Source organism: Elaeis guineensis, chromosome 1, assembly GCF_000442705.2.
Source record: "Elaeis guineensis isolate ETL-2024a chromosome 1, EG11, whole genome shotgun sequence".
In the NCBI taxonomy this organism is placed as follows: Eukaryota; Viridiplantae; Streptophyta; class Magnoliopsida; order Arecales; family Arecaceae; genus Elaeis; species Elaeis guineensis.
Window position 1 is genome coordinate 4,800,043 of NC_025993.2, and position 27,976 is coordinate 4,828,018.

Below are 27,976 nucleotides of genomic sequence, written 5' to 3' on the forward strand. Positions count from 1 at the left end.
ACCCCGTCTTAGCCGTCTATGATTTTGTATGGGTACGTGAATTAAGGCTTATTGACTTGTTGTCCAAACCAATCCGCCGGAATTACCGGCTATGCATGGGGAGATCAAAAAGTATCGGGAATCCATTCTTAACACCTAAAAAAATTTAAAACAATGGTGTCGAGCTTGCGTGGGAAAAATACCAGAAAAGGAAACCCACCACCATTCCCGTCATTAGTAGTAGTTGCCATTGCCCGCGATTACACTGACACTTTGACTCTTCTTGTTCTTTCTCTCTTTTTTTTTTTATTTTGGCTCCCATCCTCTCGTTTTCAGAGCAGAAAATACGAGTCTTAAATCACTCCCTGACGCACTGTTCTAATCTCATTTATCATCAGGAAAAGACAAACAAAAAGGAAAATTAGGCAACAACAAAGAAGGGGAACGGAGCCAGGTAAGACACCATCAATAAGTAACTTGAAGCCAGGTAGGACACCATCAATAATCAGCTTGAAGCCAGGTGAGACACCATCTATAGGTTCTAGTTACTTAAAGAAGTATAGATCATATGTCACCAAAAAAGAAAAAAAAAGTATAGATCATATTTAATTTGAATATCTTAATTATTAATTTTGAACTTGGTGTCATCATTTTGTCTTTCTTCCTTTCATCTGATGGTTCCCAGCTATGCCATCCAGAGACTCACTCCCTGTTCGTACTCCATTTAACTCACCCGGCGTTCCAGTTTGTCACCCAGTTGCCATTTTACTCAAGTACGAGGGTATTCTTGGAACCAAACGAAATCCTTCACACGTTTACCTATCGTGGCATCGTCATATTGTATCCAAACGTTATCCTAAGGTTTTATTTTCTAAATTGACAAAACTATCCCCACTACCGAACAAAATCTAACACAGCACGAGAGATTTTACCATCCCACATCGCGGTATCGCGGAGCCCCAAAATTGGACGGTGGCCATTAGATCTCCACGGCATGAGAGCAACGTGATGAGAAACGAACGGTTGGATGTGGGTGAGACAGAATGGAGGGCCGACCTGAAAGTCGAAAATATGTACTTCTTTTTTCCCCTCAAAAAAAAAATCTCGCCTTTTTTCTTTTTTCTAATTCTCTTTGTTCCTCTTTCTCCCCCACTCCCGTCTTCCCCTCGAGTTCAATTCTTCCGACCTCGAGCTGTACGGATCTCTCGTTTCATCATTCGAATTCCACCATTTTAGGGTGTATAGGCGGTTCTAAATCGAGATTAGGGTTTCGGGCGTCTGGAATTTCGGTGGGTTCTCCGGCCGCCGCCGCCGCCTCTCGATGGGATCTGGTTTTCTGGAGCTGGCGCTTGATTCTGTCAGTGGAGTTGTTGAAAGGCGGCATTTTTGGTAGCCTGGGCGCTGAGTGAGTTGGGCTTGGAAAGTTTGGATCTTGGGTCTTGTTTCAGTGGGAAATTTGGAAGTTAGGGTTTTGGGGTGGTTGATTTGGGGCAAGTTTTGGTGGAGGAGGGGTGTCAGGGGTTTGGATGGGCTTCTAGGGTTTTCGGTGGTGCTGAGAAAGGAGTAAGATGTTCTACTCGCAGTTTATTTTGGCCAAGAAAGGGCCACTTGGAACGATATGGATCGCAGCTCACCTGGAGCGGAAGCTGAGAAAGAATCAGGTCGCGGATACTGATATTGGTGTCTCAGTAGGTTGGTATCCTGTAATTCATCAGCTATTCTAACCTTCTCCTTCTTCGCCTTCTTGTTTGTTGTGTTCGTCGTTTTCTTGCCCTGTTACAGTTTATTCGCAGAGTAACCCCCATTGTCATATATCCCACATGAGCTTAGTATGCTAAAGCTTTGATTAAATGCATTTCTTTTTAGCATCTGCTTTCAAAATGCCAGTCTTTTGGAATTGTAAATTTGATGTACCTGCGGCTTAGATGTGTCAAACTTTTAATTTGATCACTGTGCTCAGGTGTGTCAAATTTTCAATTTGATCACAGCAGCATTTTTGGTTTTTGGCTATAATACGATTTGACCATGCTTTCCCCATAGAGTTTGGTTCTAGTGATTCAATGAATTTAACTATTGGTGTAAAATTTTCTCCATATTTAATATTATGTAAATTTTTTCTTTTCCATCTATCCATCATAGGACTATAGCTGAGCGAAAGTTTTTACAATTGCATCTGTTGCTATCCATGTCTGATTTATGAAGCTCTACCACTTGTACTTAATGTTCTGTACACAGGGCTTCCTCCAATCCTCTTTACCTTTCCTTCTGAGCCTCTCACTCCGAGGTTCGCTGAACTGGTACTGGATAGCATACCAGCTAGCGATTGGTTTAGCATGGCATGGTTTTGTACCATGCTGTTCTGGGGTGTAGCAACAAAGGAAGAGCTGGAAGGGGGGGGGGGGTGTGTGCGCGCTTGGAAGCCCTAATCAAAACAGGATCCTCTATTTCATTTTGATTAGGGCTTTTGAGCCTGGAGAGCTCTCTCTCAACTTCCCTCCCCTCCTCTTCCTCCCCCGCTCGCTCCCTCACATCCTCCCTCTCCCTCCGATTGAGGCCATGAACTAATAACTGACCAGTCTGGTTTGGTCCGATTCAAACCAAGGCCATGAACTAATAACTGACCAGTCTGGTTTGGTACACCTCAAACCAACCGGTTCGGCACAGTTCAGTGAACGTTATTTCACTCCCTTTCTCCTCTTCACACAATGATTGATTGCGACCCTCTTCCTTAAAGTAATCATATTAAAATTTTCTGCACACTATCAGAAGGTTCTCCATCAATTTATCTCCGATTGGATTTCCTATTAGTTCCTTGTTCTCTCTAATTTTGTTTGTCCTAGTTTTAGGATCTTTTTGTTTATTTTGATTGGTGAGGATGGGGCATGATGGGGTCTTTTTTTTTTTTTTTTTGGTGGGAGAGGGGGGGGGGGTAGGTTATTGTACTGAGCTGAGTAAATAGGAGGAGTCTTTAGGTGAATGACTGGAGTTAGGGTTTATTGTATATATTAATATCTTTCAATCAATTGACTTCAAATTGCTTCAAACATCTAATAAGCATTATCACACTGATGTTATTTGAATTTGGAAAGGTTAATTTGTTTTACATATTCATAATTTGAGACTGCTTATTTATTGGTTCACCCAAAAGTATGATTATGTGACTAAGAACTGATTGTTCATTTTGTTTTAAAGAAGGCTTTGCATATGTAAAGTATATTAATATTGTGTTGTATGATAAATATCTTACTGTATGTTAACCTTTATCAAAGCAAACTCCTAAGGGGATAAAAGACATAATACCAAAATGTCTCGAAAATGAGACATAGATACTGTTTGACTTGATAAACCTGAACTGGATTAATCCAAACCTTTGTATTTCACATTGTTTATTAAAATCTTTATGAGTCTTGCCTTGTCTCTTAGTTTGAGGTGAGGCTGTTCAAACATGCCTAGGGGCTTTGGGGTGATGCTATGTACATTGAGACTTGAACATCACATGGAGAAGCCCATGTGAGATGATGACTTGCACATTAATTGATTTCTTTCATGTACATATTATTATTTATTATTTCCATTTCTTGTGGAATGAGATAGAGATCCTTTTTTAATTTTTTAATTGATATTCTTTGTGGCATAAACATTTAAACCATGGTTGTGAGATATGATGTGTGGTGGATCATGCATTCTAAGCTTTACATGAAAATCTTGGCAATTTTGAACTAAAGTAGGCCAATTTTTTTTTTTTTTTTTGTATGTTATCTTCAAGATTTTAACAATTAGAGTAATGTGCAAAAAGTCATGTAGTGGGCCAGTGCAAGCATGATATCATGTTCCAAGTGTTACTTTATCACATGATCTTCTTATTTTTCAAACATTCCTTTTAATATATAAAGCAAACCTTGAGAGTTTTTGTCTTATGCTTTGAGATGGACATCAAATCTTCTGGAGCCTATATGCATCATCTGAGGTTTCCACCTGTTACATATTTCATTTAAGTGATTAGAAAGGAACTTTTTTCCCAAAATCAGAACTATTAGTCATCAATTTAAGGAGAAAATTGCCTAAGCTCAATATGATGTAGGATAGACTACAATATTGAGACCGAATAAAGATTCGATCCACAAAAGTAGTTTTTTGTCTGTTGTGAGTTGTGATTGTAAATTACCGTCTTCCTTTTTTCGAAGTAATAAAAAGCATTCAAAAAGTGAAAAAAGTTTAGCACATTTATGAATCAATACCGAGATTATAGTAATATTGAAGTGGTCAAAGTCCTTAAATTAGTAAGTTTGAATTGAACACTTCAAATTTGTTCAAAATTTTTGAATTTTTTTTTTCTGTTTGAGCTAATGAATGATCAATAGTTACGGTAAACTATCAATTAATTTATAGATTTATAAATATGTTAATGATGCCACACAATGATCTGATGGTGGTTGGTAAAAACAATAAATAATGTTTTCTAAAATAAGAGTCTGCTTCAATTAAATTTGAAAGGTTGCTATTTTATTGTGCTTCTGCTATGTGCATTGGATGTCATATAGGAATTGTGGCCACAGATGGCTGTAAGTTGCTTACATTTCAGTAGCATAGGTGCGGAGTAGAAGTTCTGATTTGCAAAGCATGATAGCCTAATTCTGATTATCGGAACCCAACCGGTAGGCCTTGTGCCAAGTGTCGATATGGTATATCTTTTGGAAATTGGTTCCCTGTTGGTACGGCATGTCCCATATTAGATAGTATGGTCTGGTACCTAAAGCATTTGCTTCTGCATGTTTCATGATTATGCCCATGAATGCATCATTCTATCATTTAAGCACACATGTTTTTGTTAAATTTTTGAAAAATAAAAATATAAAGTAATAAAACTTTGTTTTATTTGTTTAGCCTTGATATTAGTGTATGCCATTGCTAGAGATATGTTCTTGTCACAAGTTTTGATATTGTTTCATTTAGTAAGGTTTTTGATCATTTCTATCAGCAAATATGCTTTATGCTATGGTACCTAGACTCTCTATTTTTAAGCTATGTAGGAGTGTCAACGCTTTTAAATACTTGGACATGGCATAACATGATGTGGCTAGATACTTCACTTTGAAGTGTCCTGTTAATATCATCCAAAAATGTTGGACATTTAACATATCTTTTTTCCCAGTGGAATGTAGGGGAACTCTTAGTTTTAAGTGCTGGATACCTTCAATTTGAATATAAAGTTTTCAAGGTTTTGTAGGCACTCCAAGCAAAGTGTCTTTATGCTATTATATAAAGTTTTCAAAATTTTATGGACACTTTAAACAAAGTATTATTATATTTTTTATATAAAGTTATAAGAATTAAAATTATAGTTTAAAATGCCATGGTTAATTATTGTGTTAAAGTATCTCAACACATCTTAAGTGACTTTAAAGGTACCTAGTGAATAAATATACAACTTGCAAAATCATGGATATTCATTTATTTGCTTGTTAGATAGCATCTACAACTCTCCTTCCCCTTTCTCTGTTTCTTTTTTTTTTTTTTTTTGGTGAATAAGCATCAAATGATACAAACACATGTTTGTACGACACACACACACACACACACACACACACACACGTATATAACATAGTATATAACATATATATATATATGTCTATACACGTGTATATATGCATACATAAATGCATGAATATGCATATGATTTATATGTGTACATCTGTTCTGTCCCCATGCCTAGATTTTTTAAGGCTACCATGTCTAGCATTGGAAGACACAAATAGGTGTCTAGGTCAAGGTCCATATTGGTTGGTGCTGTACTGGTTGATATCTTACCATGCTGACACTTAGTACGCCGAGCCTTACCGTACCATATGGTGTACCGACATCGTAACAGGATGGTACTGAGACAGTGAACCTTGGTGTAGGTAACATTGCCTTGTGTCTTTTTTTTTTTCTTATGGATACAAACATATAGATGCAGCTTTACATTGATCACATGAATCTTTGACGATATTACACATCCTAAAAAGGCAATTTTCTCACTAGGAGGATTTCACAGATGTGCTAATATAATTCCATACATTTGTGATATTGTTATGTTATTCTAAACGTGAAAAACTATCCTGCAAGCACAAACTGAATAACCAAAGACAAATAACTCGTTGTTGCCCATCATGCCCTAAATTAGAAGCCATGCTAAAGAACCTGGGAACTACGAGAACATGATTGGGGTGTTCTAGATGCTAAAAAGCAGGGAAAATTAAGACTAAGAAGAGGGACGTATCCTATGTTAATAGGCATCCAATTGTTTAGGAACTTTCTTTGTGCTCCTAGGATGGTGAGCCACTTCTTTATGGTGTATCTGAAGCTAGTGAACTGGTCTGTACATCTGTGGGCTTGCTTGAGTTTATGCTTGAGTTATGGATGTGAGAAGACTAATGTGATCTTTTTTAGTGCAACATCAGCCCTAACTCTCTGTTTGGTATAAAGAATGGATTGAATGAAGGATGGATGGAGGAGGAAGGATGGATGGATTTTCTATAGATCCTCTCATATATTTGGTGAGATATAGAAGGATGGACGGAAATGATTTCCTCCTTTGTTTGGTATAGGAAAAATGAGGAGAAGAATAGATGATATTTTTATAATATTTTTACTAAACTATTCTTTGATAAAAATATTATTATTATCCATTTATAATACTTATTTATACTAAAAAAGTAAACAACGTATAAACTTATAATCTTTATAATCTATAATTATATAAAAAAATTATATAAATATTAATTTAATACATGATTTTATAGATTAATTATTAATGAATTAATTATATAAATAAATAATTAATTTATAATTTAGTTAATTAATATTATACAAATAGTTAATGAAAATAGTAAATATAAATACAGAAATAGAAGATAATCTAATTATTTAATTATAATTATGAAAAGTATATACTAAAATTAAAATAATGACTCATAAAATTTAATAGTATAAATAAAAATATATATAAATAATATGAATAAAAAAGTGAAGAAGTATTATAGTTTTATCAAAAAAATTAATGAGGGGTGATTTTGTCAATGCAAAAGTCCATCCTTCAATGCTTCATCCATCCTTCATCCTTCCAATTTGGGAGGATGCAAATTGGTGGACCAGGGTGGATGGGCAATGCCTTCTTTTTCATCCATTCGTCCTATTATTTATTGAACCAAATGGTGGATGGAGGTCATCTATCCTTCCAATTTCATCCATAAATTTTCTAATGACTCCAACAAAACATAAGGTAATTTTCACCGTAAGAAACGAAGATCAGGTAAGGAGGAGACAATAGATTATGTTAAACTGGGAGAGCTACATTGTTGATTTAAACTAAAGCTAAAGATAATATTTTTAAAGGGGAACTAATGCATGGGTACACTTGATGGTGATGCCCATCACTTTTTAAAGTAATTAGTGACTTCTCCAAAATAGAAGCCCATTAACTAAAACAACTAATTAAATACTTCGATGGTTGTCTTTTGGATTCATTTAACAATGGGAGTGGCATAGGGGAATCTTAAAGTGACCTGATACTAGGGATTCAAGAGATATTTCAAAAAAGGAAACTCTTTACCATTGGCATATATGTTAATTTAACAACATATAATCTCCCTTTTGTGCATCGCACATGAGGGGGCTTTTGCTCTTATCTATTATTTCAATTCTTTGCTTTATTACTACTGGTTTTTATTCTCAAATATATTTTCTATTTTTTCTCTTTCTTTTGGGGAGGGCTGAAAATGGGTTGGATATTATATGATCAAATCTGTTTCTGTATCTAGTTCGGATCAGATTTGAATAGAGATCCTTATATCCGATAGAATGCTAATATGGATCCGGATATATACTTACAATTTTGCTGGATATCCGATATGGATATGGATATTAAGTTATTTTTCAGATTTGGATTTGAATATAGATATTAAGGTTTTTTTGGATCCAGATGCAGATAGGGATTTTAAGGTTTGTGATAGCATTGACTTTTAATATATAGTTATGGTTTATTAAATTTATTCAAAACTTAGTCACATTATAAAACATGGTCCTTTCAAATATATGTGATATTCATATTTTAATAATTATTTTTATAAAAAAATCAATGCTTTTTTTTTTTGATAGGGTGAAAGACTCATAGAACACGGGTATGAATACAATCCAAAATGTTAGAAAAAAATGTCCCTTGGAATGAAGGCAAAACAGAAGCATCAGTCCAGATGGTCCCTCCTGAGTGCTGGGCAACATGGCTAGCTACCTAGTTGGTAGCACTGTTCGCCTCTCGGTATATTTGTTTAATGTCGACAGTGTTGCATCCTCTTAGGAGCCTCCAACTGTCACGGATGAGAGGGTGTTGAGCCGCTCCACTAGTTTGGCTCCACATCCAGCCTACCACTGTGGTAGAATTCTCCTCAATCATCAATCAATTGGCCCTTAGGACCCCTTGCATGCGTGATGCCCCCCAGGCCTCCCGCAGCTCTGCTCTAGGCACGGTGGTCTCAAAAAGATGGGTCCCACTAGCCACAATCAATCTAGAATCTGGATCTCGGATCATGAACCTGGCTCTGCCATTGCTTCCAATAACACTACCGTCGAAGTTGACCTTTAGAAATCTGGGGGATGGGGGCTCCCAAGTGAGAAAACTCATCGAGACACTACATGAGCGTGAGGGGGGTCCTAGATGTCCCAAGTTATAAAGATCGAATCAGTGGATGATAGGTCAATGATCTCTACTGTTTGGATCATGGCCATCTCCAATACAAATCTTGCTGGCTGCCATCTTGCCTAAAAAATGTCGTTGTTCCGAGTTAGCCAGATATGGTAGACAATGTAAGCAATCTTGATACTGGCTGACCCAGAATCCTTGGCCATCGTACACTATTGTAATACCTCTATGAAATCCTGTATTGTCCCTATTGACTGGAGCACCCTAGGAAGAATAGTGGACAGCCGCTAGATGTGCGTAGCTCTCAAACAAGAAAATAATGTATGTTCTATCGTCTCATCCTCCAGACCACAACTAGGTTAGGATGTCGGGATGTCCATCCCCAAGCCCTCAGCAACACCCTCGTAGGACGATGGCTCCGGGCAACCTTCTAGAGAAGCAGACGCACACTAGGGTGAATCTCGAGCCTCCAGATCCAAGCACCATCCAATCTCTTGGTTAGCTCGCACTTGTATAAGTCATACAACTCTCTAGCTGCTACCCTTGGTATGCATGAAGACCACCATATCTTGGTGCCAGGGCCACTGTGGACAGGGATCGCTTGGGATAGAACTCGCTCAGCCAACTGGCCTCCAAAGTAATGATCACCAATGCCACATCCCATCCTCTCTCCTCCACTTGGTGATGGTCCCGAACTTGCATTGTCTCATCAACCTCAATACTAACAAAGGTCAGACACCAGCACAGCGGAAGGTCAACTACTCACGAGTCTCGGGTGATGTTGATCGAGAGCCCATCCCCCACCCACCAAGAAGTCAGGGCCAACACCTCAAGGGCACAGGAGTAGATCGCTTTTCACATGAAGGAACACCGCCGGTTGGCCTTAATATCCTCTACAGTAGTTTAGGATTCATATTTGGCACGCATCATCGTACTCCAGGGGTTGCTAAGTTGGAGCAAGAATCTCATAACATGCCAAGCGATCAGAGCCTTGTGCTGAACCACTAGGATCTTTATGCCTAGCTCTCCCTTATTGATCGGCTGACAAATAACCTTCCATGCTAGAAGATGTACCCCATTTCCTCCATGGTGCGAACCACATAGGAAGTTCTTGAAGAGTTGCTCCAGCTTCTAGAGAGAGGTTCTCGATACGACAATTTTGGATAGCAGATAGATGGAGATAGAGCTGAGGACCGACTTGATCAGAGTCACCCTAGCCATCATTGACAAGGCTTTGGCCTACCAACCATCAGCTCTTTCTTTTGATCAAAATTAGAAAAATAACTTTATTTATTCTTTATAATATTTTAAAAATCTTTTTATTTAAAATATTCAAAAATACCAATAATGTCAATATATTCCTAATTTGTATATATTTTGTAACATTTATTTAAAAATAGATGATTCATGATTCTTTTTATTTATGCTGCAATTAAAAAGTAATAATTGTATTTAATATAGAAAACTTTTAATACTGTTATTATATATTTCATTTAAATCGTTTTACTTTTTTATATATTTTAATATAAATCATGTGGGATTGGTGATTTGAACCCTTGGTCAAATCAGTCTCTTTGCAAGTTTAATGATTACATCTTAGACCATTGCCTAGTTACAATGCATTGCTTGTAATTTTGATATGGATTTCGTATCCATTCTTTATAATTGTGTGATCTATTTAGTTTCCATTATTGAATTCCACTCGACATTCAATTTATATCCAAATAATATCTAATTTATATCCATATTCAGATAGAGAAAATATGGATATAACTAATACCGGACTTGAATCCATATTTGTATTCATTAAAAAATAGGGATACAAATGTGGATATCCTAGTATTCGATCCAAATCCAATCCGTTTTCAGCCTACTTTGGAATTCTGTTCAGTCTCATGTTCAACAAAGCAACTTGGTGGAACAACCAACGAATATGTTGACGGTGACCCAGAATCCTCTTTATAATATAATAGATGGCCTGTTTTATTTGATCTCATTATGTTTTCCCTAAGTATGTTCTCTTCTCAGCTTTGACTTTTATATAGATGAATCACGTGCACTAGCTGTAATTGATGGGCCACTTCTCAATGGTAAATATCAGAACCTCGATTCTGTTTATGGATCAGAGACATGGTCATGATGGATAATACTGATTTTACGCAGCAGAAACAAATTCATGTAGTGGTGATCTGATCTCCATCATGATCCTATGAGTAACATAATTCGCTATATACTTAGTCTCTTTGAAATTTGTAAAACTACTGACTATGACTCCCCCTAATGTGTTCATAACCTTGTAAAAGCAACTTGCCAAGTAGGAAGCAAGTGGGCCATTGAACTAGAGGATCTAAAAAACTAGTTCATACTGCATTTATAGCTTGGACTGAACATCATGGAACCAAGGTTTTAAATCTCTTAGGACGAGACTGTTCCGATTTTTCCATGGAATGGGATGCGCCGCCGTCCCGTCCTGTCCTGATACTTGGAATAGAGGATGTCCCAAGATATCCCAATCGGGACATTGGGACGCTAGTGGGACACTGTATCCCAACACATGGGATGGTATCTTGTCTCGATGTCCTATGGGACATCCCGTTGGGACCTAAATCTTTGCATGAAATCTTGTTCCTACTTGGTTTCCACTAATATATAATTTGTTTCAATTCCATGCTCTTAACTAATATTCTAAATTTGGCAATTTTGCTAGTAAAAGTCATAATATTTTTTTCAGAGACATGTAAAATAAAAATTTTCTTTTGTCCACATTCAAATGCATTGACTGGTGGGAAACTATATATGAGATTTGGAACAGGTTTCAGGGGACTCTAACCTTTTGGATCATCTACTTTGCCTCATCAATAGATGATGCACCTCTTTGACACTTCATCTTGAAAAGATCTCAACTACTATGAGGAATGACCAACAGACTGATTATGAGGATTTGATGTTCATGCACCTTTGTTTTAAAGTTCTCTATCCACTATGTTGATAGAGTGGTGATCAAGCAACTAGAAAATAGAGCTGATTTGACAACATTGTTTGTTGTTGACTTTGCATGGTTCCAACATTTTTGGAGGTTACCAGCAAGGTTTTAAATCCCATGGGACGGTGTTCCTGTTTCTCCATAGGGCTAGAATTGGGTTCGGGCTGGCTCGAGGCCCATTGGGCTGGGCCAACTTTAGGTCGGGCTTCAAGCTAGGCCCGCAACAATTTTGGCGGTTCGGGCCTAAACATAGGGTCCGTTTGTCTTTCGGGCCGGCTCAAGCATATCTTTGGTCCAGCCCGGGCTCGGCTGGCTCGAGCCCAAGCTCGAATTCCAGCCCAATTTGGAGGATACTCGTGCCGTGCTTGGGAGAAGCCCTTGTGCTCTATCCAAAACCCTTCAATCTTGGATCTATGGAGTCTCTTCATTCCCCGACGGCGTGCAAACCCTTTGCTTCCCCTCCCACCGCCACCTCGTCATGCTTCCATCGTTGCCATTCCTCTCCCTCTCTTCCGGCGCCGCGCATGCCAAAGCATGTGCCGGGAGGACCAGAACCAGCATCTTTCTTCCCTATCTCGTTGCCGCCATGGTGTGTCCTTTCTTTCCTTTCGGCGCCTTGGATTCGATGAAAAATAGAAAGAAATCGATGTAGGAATGACTAAAATTCAAATTTTTTTTGTTGTTTTTGATATTAAATTGTGAAATCCACTCGAAAAGCAGTACATGTTTTGCTTTTTCTCACAGCCAAGGACCGTCGAACCAGAATCAGAGCTCGTGCTGGCCGGTCGGCGATACGATTCAGTATGGGTCTGTACTATTTTGTGCGGGGCCGAACTGATAGGGTAGAGAAGGGGAGAAGGAGAAGAAAGAGAGGAAGAGAGGGGGGAGAGCCAGAGAGGGCCTCCGGCAGGTGCTCTCAGTCCCTTGGCGTGGGCTCGTCGATCGTTGGAGACGTCATGGTGGCAGTGCCATCCATCCGGAGGCCTTCGACGGTCTCCAGACATCCAGTAAGACTCTTCCCCTCTCTCTCCTTCCCTTCCTCCACCCTTACCAAGCTCGACAAGAGCTCGGATGGCCTTTGGCAGCCCTCTCTTCCTCTCACTCTCCTCTCCCCTCCTCTCTCTCGTCCTCTATTTTCTTCTTCCTCTCTTGAGACAGTCGCTGTGTTGTTTTGTATGCTGGAATTGGACTAGTTTTTCGTTGGTATGGTTGAAGATGTTTCGGAGAACGGTGTTCATAGCTTTGAAGTTTTCTTCGAGCCCGAGTTCGAATTCTAGCCCATTAGGAGGATACTCATGTCGTGCTTAAGAGAAGCCCCTGTGCTCTATCCAAAGTCCTTCAATCTCGGAGCCATGGAGTCTTTTCGTTCCCTATAGGCGTGCAAACCCTCTTCTTCCCCTCCCATCGCCACCTCGCCATGCTCCTGCCGTCGTTGTTCTGCTCCCTCTCTTCTAGCCTCGCTCGTGCCAAAGCACGCACCGGGAGGACCAGAACCGGCATCTTTCTTCCCCACCTTGTTGCCGCCATGGTGTGCCCTTCCTTTCCTTTCCACACCTTGTATTCGGTGAAAAATGGAAAGAAATAGAGGCAGAGGGAGGGGGTTCAGGCCGGGTCTCGGGCCTTAAATTTTAAAATATTTTCGAACCTAAGCTCGCCTTGAAGTCTGAAAAAATATTTCGGACCGGGCTTGGGTGGGGGTGTGGTCCTATCCAATCCGACCTATTTCCAGCCCTATTTCTCCATGGAATAGGATGCCCCACTGTCCCATCTCATCCCAATAGCAATCTCAATCATGCATTCTGGTTGATATCTTCTATCTTCCCCCCTTCCCTTTTTTTCTTTCTTTTTTTTTCTTTTCTTCTATCTTCCTTTCTTTTTCTTCTCCCTTACTTTCTCTTTTCCATTTTTCATCTTCTATCATTTCATTGTTTCCTTTTTTTCATCTTTCCTTCATTTCCTTTTATCTTTTTTCTTTTTTCTCTCTTGATGGATGGATTTTGGAGTTCCGAACCCGTCCTGATCTCGTTTTCTCACAGGAACAAGACAGGACAGCTGGGACGCCCCTCGTCCTGCTGGGACGTCCCCTGTCCTGTTGGGATGTAAAATGTTGATTACTAGTAAACAACCGCTCTTTATTTTGGATTTTCAATGTGTTATTGCCTCTTAATACAATTTGGCTCACTAACGTGCATCACATGCTATATGTGCAGTATTACCCCCATTTGTTGTTGAAAATAAACTAATCTGAGAGGATTAGTAGAAAAGATATCATCTGTATGTTGTAGTGGATGGTAATGAAGCATGATCAATCACTTTTAAGATAAACTTCAAGAGGCTCGTTCAACTAAAGTAATTTTTGATAGCTGTGTAATCTAATGTTTGGTGTTTCTCTATATGGTCAACCACTGTCCAACACTTTGAAAGGGAAGTCCTTAAGAAGTCACTGAATTGAATTATGAATTCTTTATATGGAACCTTGATATTGTCTGCCTTTCCGTCATCTTTCTGACCATCAAATATCTTGTATTTACTAGAAAATTCTGATGTCGTTGTCACATTGACCCTTAGTCAACTTTAACAATTTTCATATAAAGATTGTATTGACAAGGGTAACAATCAATATCTAGTTTGTCTTCTATTGGTGACCAGTAAAATTTCTTCTACCAAGCTACACTACTAATACTCTCTCTCTCTCTCTCTCTCTCTCTGTCTCGCGGTCGCCGTTTCCCTCTTTCTCTTTCTCCCCCCTTTCCCTCTCTCTTTCCCTTCCATTTTGTCCATTTTTCTGACAAATAGCATGCAAGTCCTAACATGTCTATTTTCCAAACCATGAATCGGGTACCTTCAATTTGTACTTCTATGTGATCAATGAGGTGGATTCCTATGAGGTAGACTCCTCCAGCATTCTGTCTTTCTGAAAGCCTTCCTGTACATAAACTTAAAACCATAGTGGTGCACAACAAAACCAATATAATAGTTGTGCCTGTATTATTGATGCCTCAACTTAGTTTTTGTATGCTCATATTCCAGAAAATTATTCCTTTTTGTTTTTTGAGTTCCACATCAACACCATCGGATGTTACATATGCTATAGCTTTAGAGAAATATCAACATCTCTTATGGTGTCCCAAATCGCAAAAATCTAGTAGCTTCTTTAAGCTGAGCAAATCACATCTCTGTCCTGATACCAACTACCTCACTAGAACCAAAAGAACCTATTGGTTGGTGCTATTTCCTTGGGAATGGAATGGAATAATATATCTTCCTTTCACTTATGCAGGATTTTGTTAGTTCTGGACCATGCAAAGCTTTCATTAGGTTCTTTAGCAATTTTCGCTGCCGTCCTCTTTTCTTCTTTGTGATCTTTGAATCAGGTGACCAACATCATGTACATGGATCATGGAAAACAAGATCTACTGAAGATATGCATTAAATTAGCTATGAAAAACTCATTCAAACTGTTGCTTGATTACTCTTTAATGCATACCATGTCTAAATTTTCATACTATTCTTTGTAAATTTATTCGTGATTTTCCTTATATTGACTAACATATTGCACTCTTAATATTTTCCATTTCGGCATGTACAATTTTGTGTTGTCACTGGCAAGGTTCTAAATACTAGCCCTAATAGGACATGCCTTTACTGACATATGGTACAGTTCCAGTTGCACACAGCAGCTGTATCATGTGTCACTCTGGTGGTATACTGAACCCTGGTACCATACCAGCACTGTGCCGACTGGCATGCCCTGCACAGGCTGGTACATAAAACCATGATTATTAGCATTTGGAAGCTTAAGTAATTTAGTCCCTTTGTTGTCTTTCCTCTCACTTTTTTGATAATTTTTCAATGCAGATTCTATTCTTTTCCCTGAAGTTCCAATTGCACTGCGGTTGTCTAGCCATCTTCTGCTAGGTGTGGTGAGGATATATTCTCGGAAGGTGAATTATCTTTTCCATGACTGCAGTGAGGCTCTGCTGAAGATAAAACAGGCATTTCGGTCAACTGCAGTTGATCTCCCGCCAGAAGAATCTACCGCACCATATCACTCCATTACTCTTCCAGAGACCTTTCATCTGGATGATTTTGAGCTGCCCGATAGTGCATATGAGGGGTCAGTTTTGGATTCTTCCTCTCAGAGTTCATGCAATATATTATATCAATTTCTAATCATGCATTTCTACAGTAGTTTGCATGTATGAATGGGGATGTGGTGGTTTCATTCTGTTGTAACTGCCGAGCTTTATTCCTTAACTGCAGCGACTTTGTTGACCGCCATGTCAGTTCGAAAGAGCAGATCACACTTCAAGATACTTTGGATGGCACAGGATATTCGACATTGCAATTTGGACTGGATGGTTGGTGTTCAGTTATAAAGCATGATGCATTTAATGCAATTTGGTTAGTGATATCTTGTCCATGATAAATTAAATTGTGTATGCTGAATTTGTTTGTACAGAAAGATTTGGCGATGGAAATGCTTCGCAGATTGGCTTAGAACTTGATGAGGTAAATGCTAATGCATGTGTGCATGTACACATATGTGCATGTGCAGGCCTGTGCATAGTGTTCTTCCTTGCTTTTTGTCATGTACCATTTGGTGGAAATTCTTCATTTAGTTTTTTCCCATGATAATTTATTTCTGATTGTCAATGAATATATTGTGTCAGTGTTATTGATATGTCCATTTCCAGTTGCATTGATTACAATTTGGGTACCTTGAATTTGTGTTAGCATGGAAGTGAAGTCATGCAATTGATCCTTAAATTTCATAATAGATGTTGAAATTAAAAGGTCAAAAAGGTTTGCAAAATAGACTTTATAGGGTATATCCATGAGCTACGTCCTTGGTTGGTTGAAATTACATGAGAATTGGGTGATTTGAATATATCATATCTTGCCTTCAGTCATTATTGGTTAATGTGGGGCCGCATAAGCCTTCAGTCATTATTGGTTAATGCTAGGGCCGCATAATTGTTTCTGGGAGCTATGGTGGCCTAGTAAGCCTCACATTGTATGTTTTTTCTCCCTTTTTATATGGGCATTTGCAAGGTATGCCGTCTCGGTACGGAGACCTGTACTGGTGCCATACTGTTACTGTGTATTCACTTGTTCTAGAAACAAATGTTATGAACCCCAAGCTGATGCGCAAAACAAAAACAAAAAGGAAAAAAATTTCTTTCGGTGGGAGAGAGACAAATGAAGTTCACCTGTAAAGAGAAAAGATGGTATTATTATTGTTGTGAAATCTTATTTTTTATGTTTTTGATTTGACCACTGACAGGACTTATTCTTGGACAAGCATCCCTCTCAGCATGCATCAACTTCACTGGGCTCAGATAAGTGGTAAAGTCTTCTGTTTCATTCTTTGGCTTCCTTTAATGTTAATAAAAATCTCTTTTTTTTCGGTTTTTTAGTCGATTTGTTCCTTTTCCCTGAGTCTTTCTCTGATGTTCTGCCCTCCTTTATGCCCCTAAGTTTGATATTATTTGAGTAATAAGGATTATGCAAATCCTTTTCTCTCATAACAATTCATTTTTAATTCCAGCATTCAGTTAATGGTACCTTATGTTGATATATCATCTATTGTTGGCAACCCTAAGAAGCCTTTAGGGAGTTACTACTTAAGTCTTCTAGTTGACTGCAAGGCTCAACGTAGCTTGACTGTTTAATAAATTGCCATAATGGAGAATGTGTATTTATGCACGTTTACATGCATGACCAACAATGTTGTTTTGTTAAATATTCCAATCTTCCTTCTTCTTGTTATTTGAACTTCAGAATATCAAATTATACTCATTGCACTGTATTAAATTTTTCATTCCAGTATACCATGTAAGCTATTCCAGTTGGAACTTTGCCTTGTGTTGTTAACGACAACCTTAGGAACATCTGATGGTGTTGTTCGTAACTCTAATATGTTTTCCCTCAGTGCTATGCATCAGGGCCAGTCCTTGTTTTCTCTTGCTGACATGGAAATTGATGAAGGTGAAAGTGGGCTCAATAAGGATAAGAGTGTTGAAACTCCAAATGATTTGTCTGAACATTCTGATAATCCTGACAAGCATGTACTTCCAAGAAATGATGGCACCTCGCAGTGGCATGGGTACAATATTCAAACTCCTGATCTTAATGAAGCATTTTTTCCAAGGGATCATATCGAAGGCTCCACTGCAATACCCAGTCAAATTGATTTTATTAGCACTGCTGATGAAGTTGCATCCACAGAATTGATTGAATCTGCTCAGGCTCCATCTACTCCTGGTTTAATGGAAGAGACATTTTCAGCTGCTGCACAGGAAAGTCCTGTTCTGAGTCCACAAAGAAAAACTTCACCGGTAACTGGTGAAGAGGCCTTGAAGTCTGATAAACCTGGCTCACATTTTGAATGTCCAGATTCAACGACTGAAAGTGGTCATATACAAGCAGTAACAATGGACTGTGAGCCGGCTAATATTGTGCCACTGACCTCTTTGCCTACTTCAAGTGGGTTTGTAGCTGCAGCTGATGAACCTCATTCAGAATGTGGACAGAAGAGTGCAGATAATAATGTACAAAATGATATCGTTTGTGATGAAGTGGAAGATGTGATAGTTGCCAGTCAGATTCATGATGATGGCGATGCCATGCTTCCTGAAAATATACCGGAATCAAGTGTGACTTTAACTACCAAAAGCACCTCACGTGAGGGTAATGCTGAGCCATCAATTCTTGGTAAACAGGATTATAAAGAAGATATTGACCATTGTCCCAATAGCAATGCATCTGCACTTAATATTGATAGTAATTCGCAACTGAATCAAGCCAGTTCTCTGTCTGCAGAAGATGGAGTTTTAGTAGAAAGCATCCCTGAGTTTTCTCAACAAGACCTGGGAGGCTGTTCCGGAACTTCACTGAGAAAGGAGGCACTTTATGTTACTGAATCTTCTTTTGATTTGCAAGGTTTGTTTGACAACTTTGGATCTTTTTTACTTGCTATGACTGATTAGAAGGTAAAAAAGTGGATTTTTTAGCTTTTATTGCTTTTACAGGTGAAGACTTCAACATAGCTAATGCAACAAACACTGATGTCGAGATGCACCAGCAGTCAGGACATGCATTATTAGAATCTGTACCAGGTGTTAGCAAACCAAATGAACCATCAACTGGCCCTATTTCAAAAGATACGCAACTAGATCAGTTTAACTGTTCTTCAAGTTCTGAGTTTCCTGAACCTGAAAAAATGCTGTTAGCCCCAGCTGGCAATGTTGACCCGGCTAGCGAATTAGGACAGCTTACTGCAGAAAAGGGGGTAATAGAGTCTGATGGAAGTGTCAACAGGATCAGTAGCCTTTGCGGCAAAAAACGCCGATTAATGGAGAGCACACCAGTTTTGCAACATGGCACTTCCACAAAGATGTCTGGCAAATCACGAATTAGACGGAACACTGATTACATTCCTGATGACGATGATTTATTGGCATCAATTTTAGGTACGAAGTTATGTTGTGATGTTCTAAATGAGATTTGGCATATAAGGATTTCCTATATCATGAAAGGATAATAGCCTTGCATATAGATACTTCAATCTTCCTTATTATTTGAGTTTAACTAATTGCCTGATTGTGCCAGTTGGAAAAAGGACACCAGTCTTGAGGATAGGGCCGACACCGCCACCCCCCAAAGCAGCTTCTCTAAAACGCCCTAGGTTAACAACCAGACCAGGCATGCCCAAGAGGAAGGTTTTGCTGGATGATACTACAGTCTTACATGCTGAGTATGACCTGTTCCCCAATGTTTCTCTCTTCATATTCCCATTTACCTTGCATGCTGAGTATGACCTGTTCCCCAATTTTTCTTGCTCTTCATATTCCCGTTTGTATGACATCCATGTACCAGCTGTTATTGTAAAGCCTATCTGAATTTTGGGGACAAAATGTTCTGAATAATTTAAAATTTCTCTGATCAATCTTCATGATTTTCCTCAGATTTATCTGACAATTCTCCTTTTTTTTTAATGATTTTATGCATGTTATTTGGAATCGTTTTTGGCAAAAACAATTTAGCAATTCTTGTGATTCATCTTGAGAAAATTATTTCAATTTGATTTCCCCTGATGGAGGAAATGAGTGGGAAATGTTAAAAAGCATGAGGTATTAGTGATATCTTATTCTTATAACAAAGGAAATTAGAAAAATACTGAAAATTGAGTTTTGAATTGTCTGAAGTTCCTATCTTTCTGACAACTTTCTTTCATGTTTCTATTTTTGCTTCTCATCTCCCACCTGGGGGACTTTCTGGACCCTCCTCATTTATTTCTTTATCATTTTCCAAATCCATTTCTATGCTTTATTGAAATATCCTGTAGTTCTTTTGGCAATCATTTCATGAATTATTAGGAACATTCTTTTGTACAAATCTGTGCATTTATTAAGACGTTTCTGGATTTGGCATCATTTATTGTGAATCCAGACAAATTTTAACTTGCTAATTTTTTGATTGACGAGTATTCCTAGGCATAATTTATTGTGAATCCTGATTCTAGGACTATGGTCAGAAGTCATATATGTTACTTTTCCTTCTTTTAAACTCTTAACTGTGTTGTTTCAAATGGTTTATTTATTCCCCTTTGCAGTGCAATACGGCAACAACTGATAAATGCTGAAGATATACGCCGCATGCGTAAGAAGGCTCCATGTACTCGTCCTGAAATTTGGATGATTGAGAAAAGTTTATTAGAAGATGAAATTTTCAATGAATCTATAATTACTGGTGAGGGAATATAATTATTTTAAGATTCTTCTTTTCTTGCATATTGTGACAGATTTTCATGCTTTCATTATAAAATCAACATGGTGGTGAATTACCAAGTTCATTATTAACATGTTGATTGTCCTTTATGTTGATTTTAACATTTTCAAATGGCCAAAAGGTTTTATTATTTGTTAAGTTGAGAGTAGAATTTGTAAAATTAGGCATGTGTTGTCTTTTCATCTTGTATAAAGGAAATTTTGATGCCAAAGTCTATTAACTTGTTTGTGATTAGTTTGCTTTTTCATAAGAGAATCTACAAACGCGAAAGGGCAATGAAATACTCAGTTATTTGGAGAAAACCTCAAAAGGGACCTTGACTTCTTTACAATAATATGCATCACGTGGATTTCCACTTAGATCCTGTCAAGTGTAGATCGGACGACAGTAGTTTCATATCGATGATTTGAGCCATTGGATGTGATCTACTATCTCTATATTGCTTACACACCAAAAATCTTGTGATTTGGAGAGCTCTGATCTATGCATCAAATAGTCAAAAAATTAGACATTTTAAATGACATGAAACAATGCATGTTTTTTTGAATACTTGATGCATAGGCTGCGGGCCTTCAAATTATATGATTTTTTATGTGCAAACAATGTAAGAGCAATAGATCACACCACACACACACACACACACACATGTACGAGTTTTCACTTCTGTGTACACACATGCATACATATGTACATACATACACACCTACATATATTATGGTGTTTGAAGTTTATATGGAAAACAGTTTTATGACTTTGATGAGTTTGAAGTTCGACATTTCATGACCCTATAAGTTTTATGTGATTTGTTTTTGTTCAGGTGTATCAGTGGAGTTGAACACCTTACACAATCGAAGATATGATTCTGAAATTGATGAATCTCATTCCCGTGCTGACCCATCAAAAGAGGCTGAGCTTTCTAGAAGCTTAGAGTTTGTTAGAGAAACTAGTGGGAAAGAAATGGCCGAGTCCATTCCAGTTATGCCAAATAAAGTTGATGTTGAAACACAGGGACCATCAGGCACATCTGTAGCAGTTGAGGCACAGCTTGACAAAGGCTCCAGTGAATGTGATGCTCAAGAGCATTTAGGATCCCTAACTGATCTGCCTCAGCCAGATTTATCAAACAATATCCAAACATGTGATATTACAATGACGGAAAACAATATGCAGGACGAAAATGCTGAAGTTCACTTGTCTACACCTGCAACAGATTGTGGAGCTGAAGATATTGCAGTTCACAAGAATGAAGACATTGCTCCATCCTCTGAGAATGAAGATTTGTGCATGCATTCGGAGTGGCAAGCACTGCATGGGTCAGTACAACCTGCCAGTGAGCTCTCAGAGATGAACAATGAAGCATTACAGACGACTGAAATCACTTCTGTTATAGGCTTAGATCTTGCTGAGGATGAAACCAGAGGTAGGATGGTTGATGAAACTGCACTCTTTGTTGTAAATGATGATAATTTGTTCCACACTAACATGCCTGTATTGCTACAGATGCTTCCGTCGTGGCAGGAAATGGGGGCATAGCAGCTGCAGGAAACATAAACTGCCCACATGATACTCATGCTGATGTTGGTAAGATTGGACACACAGAGACATTAGTCTCTATACAAGATAGCAGTTTACTTGAAGTTGAGGTATGTTTACAAACAGACTCGACTACTATTAGACATTTGAACTCTACTATGCTAGATGTGGCCATGGAAGGTAGTGAAATAGCTGACCCTGTTGCTGTAACTTCTCATCAGACTGTGCAGGGAAAAGACAATGGTTTAGATGCTAGAGTAGAAGATGGATCTGTGATGCAGAAAAACTTGCAAAATGAAGTGAACTCATTTCAACCAAATACTGAAATCGAAAATGTTCCATCTGCAGTTGGAGAAAATTCTGGTTTGCAGGAACTTAATGCAGAGGGTGGTATGGATGTAGAAAGTGCTTCTGTGGATCTTGCTGCTGCAAAAGAATGTAGTGTAAGTTGTTGACTTATTTAATGCAAACATGTAAGAAGATGCCTGTTCAAAGATCATGTGTTAAATTGCAGATGTTAGTAAAGATTTATACTGCTACAGAGGTATATAGGTATATGTGCACATCCATCTATGCGATCCACACATGCCCATAAATTCATATCTTTGAATATTATTCTTACTGTAGGTCTGTGTGACAACTGCCACATTTTGAAGTTGGTCATATTGTTTATTTTCATTTGGCATAATTCACATCATCTAGATCTCTCTTTCATTCTCCACTAATAATTTTTTTTTACCATTGTGCAGGATTTTGGCAGTGCAGTTGGTGGCAATGATACAGGTAATCTTCTAGTCATGATCTAGATCTGCATCATTTCTCCATTTTTTTCTATGAAAGGATTGTTATCTGAGAGATGCCATAGACTTCAAAAGACCACACCTAGAGCTATAATACACTTGCACCAGTGTGCCAATGGTTTGTCTAAGCCTTATTTCAGCCGTAGTCAATTAATCATAACTAACCGTGTTCTTTCCCATTAGGCTAACGTGTCTTTATGGAACCTTTTAATATTCTTCTCTTTTAAGAATTACAATCCTTGTTGAAGCAAGTTCTATGAAGTTCATGCTCGCATCTTATTATCTATATACTTTCGAGTTGTCTGACCCTTCTATACTTTGGAAAAATCTAAACCCCTTATTTGTCCTTAAAGTTTTGTTGTACATGCACATGCTGCCCATTTTCCTTCATTTCTTCTTCAATTGGTTAAATTGTTATTCTTCTCCAATGTATTTTTTACCTTTGTGATGCCAGATCTTCTGCACATCCATCTAATTTTTCTGAGGGATGAATCATTTCTTAAGTTGTTGTAGGATCATAACCTATTATTTCTGAGACTAAAGTAATAAATATGTTTATTCTTTATTTTCTAGAGGAAAGGCATAACCAACTGTTTATTAATTTAGCCTTCTAAATTGAAGGCTTGAGAACTTGTGATGTTTATCTTTGTCTTTATACATGATTTTGTGTTCTTTTCCCTGTGTTATGAGTCATCTCTATCGATCAGAATTTGGTCCATCATAGTTTGAGAATTTGATCTAGTTTGATGTTACGTTGTTAACCCTTCATGAACTGGTGCCGATGTCTTGACCACGATAACTGTCGATGAGGGAGCTAGAACAGGGAACAAATTAGCATGAGGGGAAACCTGCCTCAGTTTTTGCATGAAAATTAGGGAACAGCCATCCGGCTTTTTCCAAGACTTGAGATCATATGGAGTATGGAATGGTTCAATATTTGGGGAACATTTGGCGCTGCGTCAACACTATTATTCCCTTTTGAAATTCTTTGGATGCCTTACTTGAGGACCTATCATCAGCATGATCGTTTCTTATATGGAATAAGTTCCGATCAGACACCACAAAAAAAGGGAAATAGTAGATATCTGATCTCAGATCGGCACTTGCATGGTAAGACCCTTATGCGAGAATGAGAAAAGAGAGTGGAAGACAGAGTGTCCATTCAATGGATTGGTGTTATAGGTGCTTTATTATTATGTTATGAGTCTAGGTTATCAACTAATGGCAATAGATTAAACGTGCATCCCTTTAAGGAAATTTTGGTCCACCATAATTCCTCTGCAATAGTCTGTGTCACAAAATCTCCTCAAGGGAAGGGTTTGTGGGATGGGTGAAAAAGAAAACAAAAGAACTTGAGGAATAAGAAGAGAGAATAAGAAACTATGGAAAGAAATGGAGCAAGAGGTAGAGTGTATGAACAGGCTTACCGGTCTTTATGCCCCTTGCTACAATAGAAGCCTGATTTGTGGGTGTTGCTTAAGTGAGGAAAATGATAAGTGTGCTTAAAAGAAGCCAAAATCCTGCACCTCAGACCTGATAATTGAATGGTAATCCAACTGATTGACGACTATATGTTCCTTAAGTTGGAAAAATAATAAGTGTACCACCAAAAGATGTTAGCTGGCTGCTTATTTAACCTCATGCATATTTGCACCCAACATGTGTTGAGTCTTAAAATTGTCTTATTGAGAATCAAATGACAACAGAAACAGCAATTTGACTTCTAAATTAACATTTCTGTTCGGTAAGTTCTCTATGTCACTGACCATTCATCTTGCTATCCTGTTTATGAAGTGCTCATCTGTTTACGAAGTACTCAATCTTTTATCCGAGCCATTGAATGTGGTCTACTATCTCTAAACTTCCCACACACCAAAAATCATTTGACTTGAAGACCTTTAGCCTATACATCAAGTAGTAAATTTTTTCACATTATTTAAACCAGACCAATTTTTGACTATTTGATGCATCAAGGTCTCCAAATCACGTAGTTTTCAGTGGAGAAGCAATTTAGAGATATTACATCACAACTAACGCTTGGATCTTGGATGTATGGCCCCTATCATCTAATTGAAAAAAGATGCAATTCTATAAAAGTTACAATAGCTATAATTTGAGCCCAAACCATATTTTATATATATATATATATATATATATATATATATATATATATATATATATATATATTCTTTTTTTTCTTTTTTTGTGGAAAAATGAACTAGTTTAACCATTTCCTTTATAACATCCCACCACGCAAAACTCTTAGTCAGCTATTTTCTTTCTGCTTCTGTCCATGTCAAAGGTCTTTTTGACAAAAAGAACCAGCTATTTATGGTCATCAAAGCATGCTCGTGATACTATTTTGTAGGCTCAAGGAACAAAGTGTTATAGGAGATTAGTTGCATCATAGTTACAATGTGAAAGTTAATTGAAAAGGCAATGCGATATTCACTGTGACCTAAAAGTGAGTTGGAGGATTCACATGGTAGATATAGGCATGTTTCAGCCTTTGGCAATTGATTGATTTAGCACTTGATTTTCATGTAAATGCTAGTTCTGTCTGTCTTTGCTTTGGCATCTATGCAAATATATGGGAAGTTTGTTTTCATTACTGACTTTCATAACCTTCTTCCCCATTTTGTGTATCAGAGTTTCTTAATGTAGATGATGAAGCCGACTATGATGATGCAGCAGATCATGACATGCCGAATCCTGAAGAGGCCCAGTCAGTTGAAAACAGCGGCTGGTCCTCCCGGACAAGGTAACCTCCTCAACTTGTTGTTTCATTTATGTCTATTATTTATTTCTTTTTGCCAGTGACTTTGTGAATGTACACTGAATTGTTTGTATCAATCTTATAGGGGCGTTGCAAGGTATTTGAAAATTTTGTTTGATGAAGAATCTGGACGTGGCAGAAAACTTGTTGCCATGGATCGCCTTTTAGCTGGTAAAACTCGCAAAGAAGCATCAAGAATGTTCTTTGAGACTTTGGTATGCCAATCTTCTCAGATTTTCTTTCTGGCTGTTTAAACTCAATCTGTCTTCTTTCAGTTAAATGTTCTTGCAAGCAACAAAAATGTTTTTGAGTTAAATATCTCATAATCATATGTTGTGTTATACTGACACAACAAAGTTATATCAAATACATATGTCATACATGCATGCACACATACATATGTATGGATACAAGATATAGGTTAGAAGACAAAATCCACATGTTTTACATGGGTATAGGTTGATGCACATGACACATTTTGATCTCCTTATCATTATAGTTATCTAATTTGCTTTGGTGAGGAAGGCCGACATGCTGCATTGTATATTAACTGTTACCAATGTGTAACATGGGATGGCTTTCATCTTCCTAAGGGTTGCAACTCCTCTTTCTAACCATATAATTTTTAGTTGGACTAGGTCCACCAGTGAGCTGGTGGATCAGTCCAACCATGAAGCAACATGCACGATCAGTCCAACCATGAAGCAACATGCACGGAAGCATGTGTATTGCGCTGTTTTCTGTTTTGTCTGTCCATGTGTGTGTTGCTCCACAGTTGGACTGGTCCCCCAATTGAGCAGTTGACCTGGTCCAACCAATAACCACTCCTTTCTAACCCACCCCTTAATCTTCCACTGCCACCTTTCTCGTTGATTATGCCTCAGCTTCTGCCACTACTTTTTGGGCTTCCTTAACCTAGCCCCCACATTCCTTGTTGCTTAGTCATCTCCACTTCCACAAATCTCTCCCTTTTCCCTGGATATATTTTCTAGAAGACCATGGATCAAATTTGCTACCATGTGTTGTCATAAATCAGGTTTCAGTATGACCCCTTTTTGTCACAAACTAATAGCTTCCGTAAAGAGCATCAACCAACTTAACACTTCCAAGCATAATTGTGTTCTACAAACATAAAGAATATACTTTTGAGTTTCATCAATTATTTCCTTGTGTTTCTACTATGGCATTCTTAACAATGGAATTTCTTGATGAGATGAAACACTCAGACACACATACACATGTCTGTCTGGAGAATAAAAATCTCAAGTCATGAAGTGTAAAATTAATTATAGAAGTTTATGATTGTGGATTTCAATGCTGATCATTATCTGCAATAATTTAAGTACCTAGAGATCTATAATTATATATTTTGGAGGTGTTTTATGCATTGAGCTGCCAACAAATGGAGAACACTAAAAGAACCAGCATGTGCTGGAATATGTTTTTCATATAGAATCTGCATGTCGATTATTGATCTGTACATTCTAGAATATGTATTTCGAGGCCTTTTTCATAGATTTGGTGTTTTTAAGCCATAATTCAAATCAAAGCATCATATCATGCTATTGAAATTGAACATTTTGTGATTATTGATGCGTAAGCAGGATATATAGGAATGTTCGATTTCCAGTTTCTAGGCATTTTAGATGCTTTATAGCACCTTCGTTGGTTTCAATCCTGCTATCAGGAATCTCTCTCTCTCTCACTCTATGCGTGTGCGCACGAGCTTTCATGATCTATTGTTCCTGTCATTATTTTTTTGAATATCAGCAAAATTCATATTTTCATCTGCCCCTCTCCTTTTTTTTTTTTGCATTGATTTGTACTCTTTTGCAGGTTCTGAAAACAAGGGATTACATTCATGTTGAACAGGACAACCCTTTAGAATGTATCAACATCAAGCCTACAATAAAGCTTCTGAAGTCAGAGTTCTAATCCAACAGGCACACAATAATATAAATAACCTTGTATTTCTAATTTATCGTGATGCTTGCTCCACCCTTTTCGTTGTTCACTCACCTCGTTTTGATTTCTACAAAGTTTTTATTTCCTTTTATTGTACTGATCTCGTAGCTTGGGGTGGAGTGGAGTTGGTGCATGTGTTTGTATACCAATTATATACTCTGTATATATATTTGTAAATTAAATCATTTAGTGTTGGTATTCTGTGAAGTTAACTGGTCTTCATGTTCCTTCAATCAGAAAGTTCTTTTGGACCTTTGGTAACTGTTTAACTGGTGGCTTAGGGATGCAAGTTGTATCTAGTTGATGATGATTTCAATACCCACAACAACCCCCCTGCAGCAATTGATGCAGCCTGGGTGTGGTTTGGATGTTAATAAATTAAGTTCTTGTCTATTCTTAAGGGTGGTGTGGATATGTTAAGTTAAGCTCTTGTCCATTCTTATGATTTTCCAGAACTAAACGGTTGAGCT

General features: G+C 37.9%; 1 protein-coding gene across 5 annotated transcripts; it reads left to right on the top strand.

Moving 5' to 3' along the window:
- The first annotated feature begins 1,136 nt into the window (after positions 1–1,136).
- On the top strand, positions 1,137–27,713 carry LOC105035012 (sister chromatid cohesion 1 protein 4). 5 transcript variants are annotated; one of them, XM_073260806.1, is made up of 18 exons: positions 1,413–1,671; positions 15,301–15,402; positions 15,498–15,756; positions 15,903–16,000; positions 16,102–16,151; positions 16,927–16,988; positions 17,575–18,356; positions 18,465–18,584; positions 18,674–19,114; positions 19,254–19,398; positions 20,257–20,393; positions 21,250–21,852; positions 21,933–22,075; positions 22,187–22,408; positions 22,715–22,748; positions 25,415–25,526; positions 25,627–25,756; positions 27,378–27,713. In XM_073260806.1, the coding sequence occupies exons 1-18, from the start codon at positions 1,548–1,550 to the stop codon at positions 27,474–27,476; spliced, it is 3,663 nt and encodes a 1,220-aa protein (XP_073116907.1). In that variant the 5' UTR covers positions 1,413–1,547; the 3' UTR covers positions 27,477–27,713. The 5 variants fall into 5 exon arrangements, with proteins under 5 accessions (XP_010908712.2, XP_073116784.1, XP_010908705.2 ...); XM_073260734.1 differs by having other exon boundaries at positions 17,575–18,584; XM_010910410.4 differs by lacking the exon at positions 15,301–15,402 and having other exon boundaries at positions 1,137–1,671; positions 17,575–18,584.
- The last annotated feature ends 263 nt before the right edge of the window (positions 27,714–27,976 follow it).

Excerpts from the sequence above, each read along its gene's own strand:
- LOC105035012 (XM_073260683.1), top strand. The coding sequence starts at position 1,548 with ATGTTCTACTCGCAGTTTATTTTGGCCAAGAAAGGGCCACTTGGAACG. Across the intron at positions 21,853-21,932 it reads TGCTGAGGATGAAACCAGAG|ATGCTTCCGTCGTGGCAGGA; the intron begins GTAGGATGGTTG and ends GTATTGCTACAG. Across the intron at positions 22,749-25,414 it reads AGTTGGTGGCAATGATACAG|AGTTTCTTAATGTAGATGAT; the intron begins GTAATCTTCTAG and ends TTTGTGTATCAG.